At 36.9% G+C, this 14,226-nt stretch overlaps 1 protein-coding gene across 1 annotated transcript in view; it reads left to right on the top strand.

Moving 5' to 3' along the window:
- Window positions 1-13,314, top strand: part of LOC130235803 (inositol polyphosphate 5-phosphatase K-like) — a 28,349-nt gene extending 15,035 nt beyond the window's left edge. Inside the window, 9 exon segments of the mRNA XM_056466302.1 lie at window positions 251-426; window positions 1,487-1,598; window positions 3,567-3,676; window positions 3,763-3,973; window positions 6,234-6,371; window positions 7,115-7,180; window positions 11,065-11,169; window positions 12,840-13,157; window positions 13,159-13,314. Of these exon segments, the coding sequence (XP_056322277.1) occupies window positions 251-426; window positions 1,487-1,598; window positions 3,567-3,676; window positions 3,763-3,973; window positions 6,234-6,371; window positions 7,115-7,180; window positions 11,065-11,169; window positions 12,840-13,157; window positions 13,159-13,314 (1,392 nt within the window).
- Window positions 13,315-14,226: the final 912 nt, after the last annotated feature.

The following is a 14,226-nucleotide window of genomic DNA, read 5'->3' as shown; positions in this document are numbered from 1 at the left end:
TTACAATGTGTTGTGAGGAGGACAGCTAAGGTTTGTCCCTATGATCTATTACATAAAGAAAAGGATGTTTAAAAATGTTAAATGTCATTTGGCTTCCATGGAAAAAACAGCACATAAGTGAGAAGTAAACATCTACGCGATAATGTTGTTTTTCTCCTCCACCATTAGCACAGATGCTTAAAACACACCTTACCATGAAGTGCAGAGCTGCTGCATTATTAATGTCTTCCCATTATTATGTTTGTGTCAGGGGAATAAAGGAGGTGTTAGTGCACGCATGATGGTTTTCGGACACCCCGTGTGTTTCCTGAACTGCCACCTCCCGGCGCACATGAGAAACCTGGAGCAGCGCATGGAGGATTTTGAGAGCATCCTTCAGCAGCAGCAGTTTGAGGGCGGCACTGCTGTGGGCGTCCTGGATCATGAGTGGGTACCCTGAAACTGTAACTTTTAGTATTTTTAGCAACAAATTATATTCATGTGACTGAAGATCGGAGTAATGATGCTGACAAATTAGCTTTGTGTTACAGGAATATTAAATAAAGCAATAAGACCCAAGCAATGTAGTTTACAGTGAAGTTTTAACAGCTTGGGGCTTTCTTAGGCATGGTGCGGAGCTGTTATAAATTCACACTAAGCCACAGCTTCACAGGGCTTATAGCTTTTATAAAATAGATAGAGGGTGAGTATAACGGAGGCCAGCTACTGAAGTGCTGTGCAGGTAAACCTCACTCCTCTGACCACAATAGCTGCTCTAGCGACAGACGTTAGATGCCATGGTCTTTAGCCTCCTTGCTACAGCAACTGACTCCCATGCAAAAAAAATCGCTGGTTTGGTCCCAGCTCAGACCAGATTGGGTGCAGTAGGACCGCTGTTTTTTTTCCCAAATTTCTGTTTAATGGAGAGAAGATTTTTTTTAGCACATTTCTAAATAGAATAGGTTTAATAACTCATTTCTAATAACTGATTTATTTTCTCTTTGCCATGATGACAGTTAATAATATTTTACTAGATATTTTTCAAGACACTTCTATACAGCTTAAAGTGACATTTAAAGGCTTAACTAGGTTAATTAGGTTAACTAGGCAAGTTATTGTATAATGATTGTTCTGTAGATTATCAAATAAAATATAGCTTAAAGGGGCCAAAAATTTTGACGTTAAAATAGCTTTTAAAAATTTTTAAACTTTTATTCTAGCCGAAATAAAACAAATAAGACTTTCTCCAGAAGAAAAAATATTATCAGACATACTGTGAAAATTTCCTTGCTCTGTTAAACATAATTTGGGAAATATTTTAAAAAATTCGAAGAGGGGCTAATAATTCTGACTTCAACTTTATATAATCTGTGCATGATTGTTATGCACTTTTTAACATATTTTTGTTTATATTTTTATTTGAGAGATTAAGTCATGGTTCTGTGTGGCTTTGTACAGCTGAAATTTGACCTGTTCAATTCACTTCAGATTTTTGTATTCCTTATAGTGTGGTGTTCTGGTTTGGAGATCTGAACTTCCGGATCGAAGGTTATGATATTCATGTGGTGAAAAGTGCCATTGAGAACGACAAACTGCCTCTATTGTGGGAGAAAGATCAGGTAAGACAGCAAGAACATCACACACCCTCACAGCCTTGTGAAAAAGACATGCACTTAATTTTATTAAATGTGTAGCTGTAGTGTCATTTGAATATCATTTAAATGTTAGTGTGTTTTTATACGAAATCAAACGAGTTTGAATATATTATAAGTATTAAACAATATTATGAGTTAATATATTGCAAAGATTGCATTTTTTTAATAAATGTTGCAATTTACTATCATTTTTTTTACATAAAATTATACACAAAAGTCTATCCTTTTTTATCACCCTTTTTCTCTTTACAAAGTTTTGTAATTCTATTGAATTATATGCCATTTGAAAGTTAAAATAACTCAATTCATCCTGTCAAACCATTTTGATATTAGACATTGTTACACAATGGAAATGTTACTTTTTAGCAAGCTCTTCCCCCTAGTGGACAGTGTCAAGTTTCATTTTACAACATTTAGCACTCCATTTTATCTTTGCTACAATGTCACAATGAATTAAAGGAATAGTTCACCAGAAAAAAGACAATTTCCTCAGCATTTTCTCACTCTCGAGTGGTTCAAAACATTTAGATTGTATTTTTTCTGTTGAACACTTAAAATATTTTGAAGAATGTTGGCTGTCTTTCCCAACATTCTTCAAAATATCTTTCTTTGTGTTCAACAGAAGTAAGATAGTCAAACATATGTAAATGTTAACAACATTTTTGGGTGAACTAATACCTTTAACTACAAAACTGTATGGGTAGAGTTAGGATGAGAATTAGGTTCAGCTTAAGTTTAATGTAATTATGCATAATTTGTTGTAATTACTATAGTAAGCAGATGGAACATGTGGAACATGGACTATTTTTTCAAATAAAGTGTTTGCATATATTAATAACAGTTGTTTACGGTATATCACATATTAATATTGGAATATTATCCAAAGCGTTTTAATTTCACAATAAGTAGTTTATTTAAAGTATGCTATTTTTTTTACGTGGTAGGCTTTATCCCTAATTGCCACCACATATGTATAAATTACTCTTGACCACAAAACTAGGCATAAGTGTACATTGTGCATATTTTGTGTACAGTGTACATATTTGATGAAATTGGAATCTGTGGGTTCAAAAAAGTCAAAATATTGAGAAAATGGCCATTTTTTTTAATTAAGTATTCTGAAATGCACATTACTAATCAGAAATATATGATAGGAAATTAATGATAGGAAAATGCCTTCATGGAACATGATCTTGCTTGTAATTAAATCTAGTAATTTCTGCCTGTAAAAAATGTTAGATATGTTTATATGCTATGTTTGAGCCATACAATGTATTTTTGGCTATTGCTATAAACATACCCCATGCAACTTAAACACTGGTTTTGTTGTCCAGTCACATTTCAGCCCTAAGGCAGTATTTAAAACTCATAATTAAAAACACAATGCTGAAAATAACTGCAAAAGCTCCACTTTTGGGGTAAAAGGAGCACCGCCTTTCACTAGACTGAAATGTTTAAATAAAATATAAATTAATAAAGTTTGTCCAAATGGTAACCAATTGTAAAACTGGCTGTAATTTGGGGCAGACAAACATTTCTTTATTTCTAAAACAGAATCATAATTGTACATTACACAGTACTCATGATCATGCTTTGAAGAATAAATGTATGTATATTGAGACATCAAGTGCAATTTTTGAAACTGGGCCTTAAAGAAAAATAACTGCAAAGGTGTGTGTGATTTTCAAAGTACATACACATCCATTTGTTATAGCAATGTTGAGCACAATCACATGAGAGAATTCAGAAAACTGTCTCACTCACACAACACCAGTTTGTTTCCACTAGAGGTCATCGTACGACATTCTGTACACAGAGCAGCTCTTCAGAAAGAGCATGTGATCACTGTATGTTGTCGTCTGCTGGGATGTTGCTAAAATCAATGATAAAGTAAAAGAACATTTAGCCTTTTTATTTTGTCTGTTTCTCAAGCTCAACATGGCCAAAAAGAGTGAATCCGTCCTGGAGGGATTTATAGAAGGACCTCTCAAGTTTCCACCAACATATAAGTTTGATGTCGGGACACACACGTATGACACAAGGTGTGGAAAGTGTGTTGTGCATTTCTACATTACAGTCTCATTATTGTTTCTCTGGCTTCATGCTCAAACCCACCTTCATTTCCTAGTGCTAAAAAGAGGAAGCCTGCATGGACAGATCGGATCTTGTGGCGTCTGCGCAGGACAGGCTCCCCCGTACCATCCCATAATTCAGCTCTGCAGCGTGGTTTGACCTCATGGCTTGGCGGAGCCACCAGAGTCTCTCAGCACTTCTACCGCAGTCACATGGGCTTCACTATTAGTGATCACAAGCCAGTGTCTGCTCTCTTCTCTTTGCACGTGAGTCTAAAAAGGGCGGGAAAGACACCGGATAGTCTGCGAGCAGCACTGAGACGTGCAGGGTCATGTGAGACTTTTAGTGTCTTGACATTTACAAGGTTAAAAAAAGTTGCTTATGGTCAAAAATAGGGTTTAAAAAGTGTTCTATTTGAGTACAACTTAATTTTTGATTTATCTTGTACACTACTGAAGACATTTCTTCCAAATTGAAAATAAAAATGTGAGTTTTTTTGGTAAGTTAAGTTTATTTCTCCATCCTTTAACCTGGTCTAATAGGTGCTGAAAGTGGTGACAACATCTCACTGGTGTTAAAAGTATTCACATTCAGTACTCATACTAGATACTAGTGTTTAAAAAGACTACTGTAGAAGTTGAAGTATATCAACTATCAACTCAAGATTTTTAAATCAAATAAAAGTGTAAAAGTACTGGTTTTAAAACTACTTAAATTATAAAAGTCAAAGTATTTGGGGTGAAAAATGCAATTAAGGAAAACGGCTTAGGTTGCACCACAGGGGCCTGTTGTGCACTACTCCACCTTCTCAAAAAAATTCTAAAGGCCATAATGACTATGATATATAATAATATATTAAAATGTTAATGTTGAAATATTTGTGATGCGGTAGGCTACCTGTTTCAATCGTATGTACACTACCTGATAAAAGTCTTGTCGCTTATCCAAGTTTTAGGAGCAACAAATAATAACTTGACTTCTAGTTGATCATTTGGTATCAGAAGTGGCTTATATGAAAGGCCAATGCTTATTTTAGCAAAATAAAATATGATCATGCCTTGATTTTCAATTATTTAATTAGGACAGTAATGTCCGACTTTGCTTAGACAAAAGTCTTGTCACTTAAAATAAATAATGTACAGTATAGAATATAGTCATGGTGCAGTGAAAAAAGAATTAATATTGTGTATGACTCCCATGAGCTTGGACAACTGCATCCATACATCTCTACAATGACTCAAATAACTTATTAATAAAGTCATCTGGAATGGCAAAGAAAGCATTCTTGCAGGACTCCCAGAGTTCATCAAGATTCTTTGGATTCATCTTCAGTGCCTCCTTCATCTTACCCCAGACATGCTCAACAATGTTCATTTCTGTTGACTGGGCTGGCCAATCCTGGAGCACCAGGACCTTCTTTGCTTTCAGGAACTTTGATGTGGAGGCTGAAGTATGAGAAGGAGTGCTATCCTGCTGAAGAATTTGCCCTCTCTTGTGGTTTGTCATGTAATGGGCTGCACAAATGTCTTGATACCTCAGGCTGTTGATGTGGCCATCCACTCTGCAGATCTCTCCTACTCCCCCATACTGAATGTAACCTCAAACCATGTTTTTCCCCTCACCAAACTTGACTGCTTTCTGTGATAATCTTGGGTCCATGCAGGTTCCAATAGCTCTTCTGCAGTATTTGTGACAATTGGGATGCAGTTGAACAGATGATTCCTGAGAAAAATCTACCTTCTAAAAATCTTAAAATCTGCCACTTTTCCTAATGATCAACTAGAAATCAAGTTATTATGTGTTGCTCTTACAACTGGGATCAACAACAAGACTTTTGTCAAGTAGTGTATGCTAATAGAAAATGAATGCATTTTGGTACAATGCAAATACATTAAAGGGCCACATGTACTACTTAGCATTATGTGTTTCATGTAGCAGAAGATATGTTGACTAGTTGCCTATAAGTATTGTACTGGCTATTGTAAAACTTCCACCTAAACGTCTTTATTGCCCACCTAATCAAAAAGACAACAATATACAAATGTTTTTATTTTCTTTTGTATAATCTGTGATTTGATAAAAGCAGTCTAAAAGGCAGGCTCTGTGTATTTCACGGCCAATTTGTTCTTTTCCCACTTGCAGTCACCAGACTGTACCTGTTAAAATACTGTCTGTGGCTGTTTTTTTTTTTTTTGTCTGCTCAACCACTCCCTCCTGGATTTTGTGGGAAAATCTCCTGTTTAGTGCAGGCTAAAATGACTGATTTGATTGTGCTAATTTCTTCATTAAATTCAGGGACTGTTCAACAGCTGCCTGTTTTTCTATTAATTATAGATCATATAAATTCAGCTTTTTAATAAGTGAAAGTCAGGGAAAAGTCTGGTAATCTGACATTTAGTTTAGATTGGAAACCCTGAATGTATTTAACTAGATTTTATTGCACATCAGCTGAAAATGGTACATTTGTCAGATGTTAGAAAAGTACTGTAATAACACACTTTTGCACACTTTCTTTGGCCTGCTCAGTTTCCCTTTAAGGTGACCTTGCCATTAGTGACACTGGAAGTGGAGAAAGAATGGACCAAGTTCTCTGATGCGACAGTCAAACTCACAATGGCACATGGCTTTCAGAGGAGTTCATGGGACTGGGTGGGCCTGTACAAGGTAATTCATTGCATTTTCACGAAAACTTAGAAATCAAGTAGGTACATGCTGTTAAAGTCAGATTAAGCTTTTTTACAAGAACAAATTGCACACATTATAATAATTAATCACAATGTGTTCTAATTGGTGTCATTAACTCTTTCAACCATATTAAAGGTGTAGTGTGTCATTTACGTTCACCAAAAAGAATTGCTAAAATATGGATCATTTTTTCAGGAAACTCAAAATCGCAGTATTATTAACCTACACATTTTGCATAACCTTTTCATAAAAATACACTCTTTAAATCATTTTAAGATTTTACCTAAAACATCTTAAAGACCCAACTAAAACTTTTACAGGAAAGTTTCTTACTAGAACTATTTAAGGCTATTCAGTGAATATTAGTATGATTATATGAAAGTTAATTATGTGATCTGGCCCATATCAAACCTCTTTCACTTTCATTTACATTACAGAAGTCTATTTATGGTTGTTTTGTTGGTAATCTTGCAACGTGATGTACTTATATACTTATCCACGTGGAAATATTCAATGCAGTGTTTATTCTCACTCTGTGGAACAACATGCGAGCAACATAGTTTCAAAATATTGTCTGTTTTTATACTGTTAATGCTTTTATGGGTGGTTCACAGATCACAGATCATAAAAAACTATCACAGATACACATCTTAAGACCCCAATCAGATCTGCACCAGCATGTGAACCTAATTCAATACTTTTCGCACTTTGTTTATTTTTAGGTGGGATTCAAACACCACAAGGATTATGCTGCATATGTATGGGCCAAATCTGAGCATTCAACGCAGGTAGAAAGTTTTTGTTGTCAGTGTATGTTGTCAGATTACGTGATGTTTGACTTTTAAGTGAAGTTTATTTATAAACTAATTTCAAGAGGATCACGTGCTTATGATTTCACAGCCGGTCTCGTATTAGCTAATCATGATCTTCCAATCATTTGAGTCCAGGCGGCACGGTGGCCCAGTGGTTAGCACTGTTAGCCCCACAGCAAGTACACTGCTGGCCCTGGTCCCGCCAGGCCGAGGGGCCTTTCTGTGAGGGGTTTGTATATTCTCCCCGTGTCCATGTGGGTTTTCCCCAGGTTCTCTGGTTTTCTCCCACCATCCAAAGATATACATTATGCATAACAGACTTAGCAATCAAGCACTCGTCTATCTCCCTTTTTCTCAAGTGTTCCCTTAGCTACTGCAGCCGGGGAGTTCTGAGATCCACCGAGCTCAAGCCCCCCTCTCGCTCTGCGAATGGGAGGGAGCCCTAGGCTCGAGGATCCTTTGAGCTCAGGGCTCTCTCCTGGGACAGCATGCCAAACAAGCTTTTGATAGATCATCAGCTAAGTGTGAACTCTTGAAATGCTTGTCGTGTTGTAGACAAGAGAGAACACTGCATAATTCCAGCTTCACTTCTTCAAAACCTGTTTAAGTTTTTGAAATATGCCCATTGATTTCCATAGTATTTTTTTCCACTATGGAAGTCATTGCATACCAGCAACCAGCATCATTAAAATATATTTATAACAGATGAAAGAAACTCAACTAATAATAGAATAAATGATGAAGTAATTAAAATTTTAAGGTCAACTATTTCTTTAATTGATGTAACGTGATGGACTGAAATGTGGACAGATGTGGACAGATTGTGATGGATTGAAAAACTGCTAGTTTACTGTCAGGACATTGCGGATGTCCCAGATGTGTTATTAGTTGTCATCCTCTATTACCATCTATATCAGCTAAAATGATACATTTTTGAGTCCTGATTCCCATTGTCATTTACAGATCATTGGGGATGTAACGATTGTCGGAATAGTTTTATTCGAGTCACTATTTTGATTTCACGATTCAATTTTTTGTTTTTTGTTAACAAAATTAGAAACAAACACAAATCAAATAAGTCACACAAATAAAATAAATCTCTTAATATCAGCATAGTAAGTTTTTGTCTGTACTTAAAATTAGTAGCAACCACTGGATTTTAATCATGATCAGTGATGGGAATAACGATGCTACAAATAAACAGCGTTACTAATGACGATACTTCTTTCAGTAACGAGTAATTAAATGAACTACTATTTCCCCCGTTACAATGCCGTTACCGTTACTGACAATAAAATATGTGTTATTTTAATTGAGATCACTGAAGTGGTTTTCATGCGAGCAGCGTCTGTCACAGCCATAGGACCTCTCTTTCTCTGTGGTGTGTGTGTTCGGGGCTGAGGCGAGACATATAACCAACCAGTGATGATGATTGGTGTGTCTGTGAACGTGGTATAACTGAGAATGAGATGATTGGCTTAGAGTACAGTGCCTCACCTGTCATTATCCTCACCTGCCATCATGAGACATATACTAATGATAAAATAAATTTGTTCACTGATCTGTTCCATAAATGCAATTTATGTATGATTTAAATTATTTCAATCCTTTTTATGATCAAAATGATCAAATTTGTTTATCTCCTGTTCAATAACTGTGTATGAAGCTAGCTGAGGCAGCACCAAGCTCTCCCTCATGTCAGATTGTGCAATTCCTTTGCAATCTGGCTTGAGCCCGCTCCTATTGCTCACTCGGTGTATGTTACCAATGTAATGCTTATTAAAATGATTTTATACATTCTAGACAATTTTATTATATGTCCTCACTTTTCAAAAAATAGGTAATGTATTTCACGTACTGTTAGTCTATCACTTACTATAATACAATGGTTAATTTCCCTGGTAATTAGTTACTTTTATAATTATGTTACTAACTCGGTTACTATTTGTGAGAGGTAACTATAACTAATTACTCTTTTAAAGGAACGTGTCCAACACTGATCATGATCCAAACAAAGATGCTGCATGAGCAGTATTAACAGTTTACTATAGAATAGATTGTATAATTTTGACATTTAAAGCAAAATAGAATAGTTGACTTCAGTTTTCTGAAATTTATTTGCTATAATTGAAGGAAACCACAAATGAGCTAAATGAGATGCAGATTCACTTTCTGCCAGCAGGTGGTGATTATGGTCTAACAGGGTTGTGCTTATTCTCTTAATGAGTTATGGGTGTAAACCAATCAAAGTCTCATCTCCCATTCCCTTTAAGATTTAGTTGTGTCGCGGCATGGCGCATTTGCTATTTACATAGCGGACTTTGTAAGTGGAAAAACTGAATGCTTCACTAGCGTGAAAACAGTTAAACAGACCATCTGCAGTGCAAGGATAAAAAATGAGCGTCTTCCAATCGGCCTTTCCTTTCACTTTCTGTTTCTCTCTATCGTGATTAAGGAAACAGACATCCATTAGCCTACATAATTCATTTTGTTTGTTAAGCTCAAAGATTTTGTTTAAAAACTCTTTCTAAATTCAGTTCTAATTTCCAGCAAATGAATAAATGAGCAATAATAACGAAGTGTGGTCAAAAGTTATGTCCAAACACACATCCTGTGCCCCATATGGTCCAAAAGCTGACAGGTGGACAAATCTCAGCTTGCTTTTCATAAAACAAATATAAATATGCATATAATAAATAATACTGCAAATAATAATAATAACGTTATACAAAAGCAAATTATCAAGAAACTAAAAAAGCCCCCCGAGATGAAGGCATAAAAGTTTTTATATTTATGTAGAAAGTAATAATTTTTAAAATATTTTATTCCTCTAATTCTTTTCATGTGTAAATATCTTTTCTAGACCGAAACACCCATGAGTCCACAGAGTGGCACAAATGGATTTGCTATTTGAACAACGTGGTGGAAAATGGGAAAATTAAGGTTGCGTTGGTCTGAAAATAGCAACACATTGAGGAAAATATGTCTTGCGCCTTATTGCGCTGGGTGTATTAGAGGGCCCATAGTGTTTCCTGGGTTACCGCTGTAAATAAAGCAGTACTGCACTTATGAACACTACTTTAAAGCCCATGTGAACAAAAAAATTACAATATTTATATTGCTAGCACACATTGTTATTCTTATGGTGAACAATTACTCCATTCAAGTTAATCTACTAAAAAAAATCAGTAGAGTGTTTGGAGTGGCAGTCCTTCTGATGACGTCAACCTTATGGCTTCCACAACAACTGCATAACAATATTCTTAACGGCACCCTTCTCACTATTATTTTCGATGAGAGATGTATTCTGTTTCAGTTGGACGTACCTCAATATAGTAAAATACAAGTCTCAGCAATTTCGGCTTCACACAGACTTTAATATTTATCATTCAGCGGCAGGATGAACAGAAAATTCCATGTAAACTTTTCTATAGACAGTCAATTCCACTTAGAACTCCACTTACAATTGTGATTCAACTACTACTCCATTTGTATCACAATTTGTTCGTCATCTCAACTGATTGAATCGTCACATATTTTAATCGATTTTCTGCCGGTTTGTAGTTTATCATTACATCCCTATGGATCACCACAGTAACCTACATTCTGACAGACAAATCAGGCTAATGTTGTGTAGTCTTAACCTGTCATTAGATAATTCCAGAAGATCTGACCCCTACGTCTCAGTTACCACCAGACTGTGCTTTAATCCCAAAATCAATTCATTCCTGGTTAATCTTGGATTGAAAGCTTTAAGACTAAGGAATCACTGTACAGTATTAATACTAACAAAGAAGATTTATCTAGCAGCCACTGCTGACTATCATTGTCTTTAACGTTTCTTTTTCCATGACCTTCAGGTGGTGTTTTCAGAGGAGGATCTGCCTAGAGACCCGGGGGAATATATTTTGGGATATTACAGTAACAACATGAACAGCATCGCAGGAGTAACAGAACCATTTCAGGTCTTCAGTGCTCTAATTCAACTACAATCTGATTTAGCTTAAAGCAAATATTCATTTTGTTTGCACAAACAGCTCAGTAGCTCTGATCGTGTTATTTCAAGGGCATGATGACTAGGTCAGAGCGCTCTGGAATTGCCGTTGTCAACATTTGAAGTATTGATCGGAGCCTTGATTTGTATTTGAGGCTGGACATCCACAAATTGCAAACATAAGACTGTCAGTTCTGTCATTTGTAGTATAGACTTGATGCTTAGATGCCACACAATGAAAGCATGCACAATTGAAATAATATACAATATATCATTTTATTGTGGACTTTAACTCCAGAGATGTTTTGAAGATAACACGTTTAAATGAAAGGCAACTGAAGCATTTAAAAAGTAGTTAAAAAACCCATGGATCTGTTGTTTGAAGCTTTATGAACCAGGTCATTTGAGTCTATACAGAAATAAGAAGATGGTCAAGTTTGACAAAATGGAAACACAAAGATGGTAAGAATCAAACCAAAATCGAGACCTGGAAAAGGTTTCATCCAAGTCTAGACAGAGACTATAAGAGGGTCAAGTTTCAGGCAAGACTAAGAAAAAAAAATGTCTGAATCCAAATCAAGCCAGAGACTAGAAGATGGTTTTGTCAGAGCCAGGTCCAAGGCCAGAAGAGAGATTGAGTTAAGACTGAGGAGGGTTGAGTCTAAGTCAAAACAGAGGCAAGAAGAGGGTTGAGATTGAGACTAAATGAAAACAAGGAGAGGGTTAAGTCCAACCAAACCAAACCAAACTAGAGACAGAGCAAAGGATTTTTCAGAATCTAGACTGAGGAAAGGACATGATCAAGTTTGAATTAAAACTAAGAAAGAAGAGTGTTGAGACCAACACATCCACACACTAGGCTTGAGTTTGAGTCAAGTTCAAGGCCAGAAGAAGGTCAGGAAAACAGTCTGAGTTAAGACAGGCAGAAGCTTGAGTTCCCACAATAATGGAAACTAGAAGACGGCTGAGCCCAGCTCAAGACCAGGTTTGAGTCCGAGTCAAGACAGAGACCAGAAATCTCTGGTGATTGTATCTGAGTCTAGAGCAGTACCACAGAGTTTTGATCAAACCTTAATAAAATTTGCCCTGCCTGTAACTGTAATAACCATTAAGCCTTGATAAGCTTGTTCAGGTGTGTTTGATAAAGGTTAGAGCAAAACACTGCTCGACTGTGGCTCTCCAAAACTTGGACATCCCTATTGTAGAATGAGGCTATAAGATAGTCAAACTCAAGCAAAGGACAAAAGAAGAATATGGTTGAGTCCAAATCAAGACCAAGACCATAAGAGGATTAAGTCCAAGTTAAAACAGAGGCAAGAAAAGCGTTCTGACTTTAGAGCAATACCAGAATGAATTCAATTAGACCAGGTCTAGACATGGGATGGGCAACCTTGGTCCTAAAGGCCCTCCAGGACCAAAGTTGCCCATCCCTGGTCTATATCGAGACCAGATAAGGTTCAATCCAAGTCACAACAGAGACCAAAGCATGAAACCAATCTTTTAAAAAGTCTCATTTTGTGTAAAGTCAAATGGGTTTATTAACATAATTGTAATGTTTTCTTTCTTTTGCTGAACTTTTACTGTTAACTTGTAAATATTCTTTGTCCATAATATTTTTGTCTCTAAATATTTCTCCCACAGGTGCAATTGCCCATGTCCACTCCACCAGCACCAGCTTGTCGTTCACGCTCTGACAGTTCGGATATGAGCTCTGAAGATGACAGTACGCTGGTCCTGTTGGCCCCGAGCTCTCGCAGCCCCAGCCCTGGAAACCACAGCGGCAAACGCCACCACCACCAGAAGCGCCAGCGGAGCCGCAGTCCCGCTGTAACAGCACTCTCCAGCACGCCTCTTCCGTCCCTGCAGTCTCTCAGCCTGTGTCCTCGTCCCCGAGATGGTCCCCAAAAGACCTCCTCCCCACGCCCTTCAACCAATGCTAAGAAGGAGCGTCTGGTTTCTTCCGGACTCATTAACCTCACCCTCCCTCAGTCCTCTTAGTCCGAGGAGCCCAGGATCACCTGGAAATGGCGTCAGTGCTCCAGAGGCTCTCGTAGCAGCCATTTTAGGAGAGCCCAGACCTGCTCAAATAGGAAAACCAGGTGATGTGATTCTATGACCTTCCTTCCCTGTGATTCATTCTAGACTTTAGGAGATATCGCAATGCAACTACTTGAGCAAAGTGGCCTGTTTCTTCTGTCGCTTTTCAGACCTGCAGTTGTCAGGGTCTCATACCTTGTTGTGCTTAATTGCTTCACAAACCCTTCCCTCTTCCTCAGTGGCTTTGCCAATATGGTCTATTTGTTTTTATATTTGCATTATTTATGATAGATTGTAAATGGTGACAGTTCGACCGTGCACATCAGCCTTATAGTGCACGACAACCTAACCCAAGGTGAAACTGTTCTGTAACCGTAGACTTCAAACAAACAGTGATGTCAGCAGTCATTTCAGCCTTTACCGTAACTAGTGGTTGACCAGTGTTTAATGGCTGATGTCTAGAAAAGTAGAATTAAGGAAAACAGTGCTTATGTGAAAGCTGATGATCAAATGGGATACTATGGGGTGTTTTAAAGTTAATAACCCTGGTTGTATGATTGTTTCAAACATGATTTGTTGTATTTAATTATTTGAATTTAGGAAGCCATTAAATAAACTAGGGATAGTATTTTGTTCACATCCAATGTGGTTCAAAAGTCTGAAACCACACTGAAAATGTGGGATTCAAAGTCTGATTTAAACTAGAAAACCTGCAAAAAAATTCTAAATTTCTTAATGCTGTGTTCACACCAGAAGCTGAACGCGCAAATAAATCATACTATTCATGCGATAAAAAAAACGTGTGAACATTTTGAGTTTAATCGCTTCATTCGCGCGTCAAATTTGCCTTATTTCACGAGTTAAATTAACTTTACAATAGATGCGAATTCACATCATAGGCAGGGCTTCTGTCTGTCCGGTAATTCTAGCTTTGTTGCTAAATGGCTAACAAGAATTTTATTAAGAGAATTGCTGTGTTTATGTGCTTTAG

This window comes from Danio aesculapii, chromosome 10 (genome assembly GCF_903798145.1).
Source record: "Danio aesculapii chromosome 10, fDanAes4.1, whole genome shotgun sequence".
Lineage (NCBI taxonomy): Eukaryota > Metazoa > Chordata > Actinopteri > Cypriniformes > Danionidae > Danio > Danio aesculapii.
Note: the sequence above shows the minus strand (reverse complement) of the source record. Positions and strands in the feature narration are given on the sequence as shown.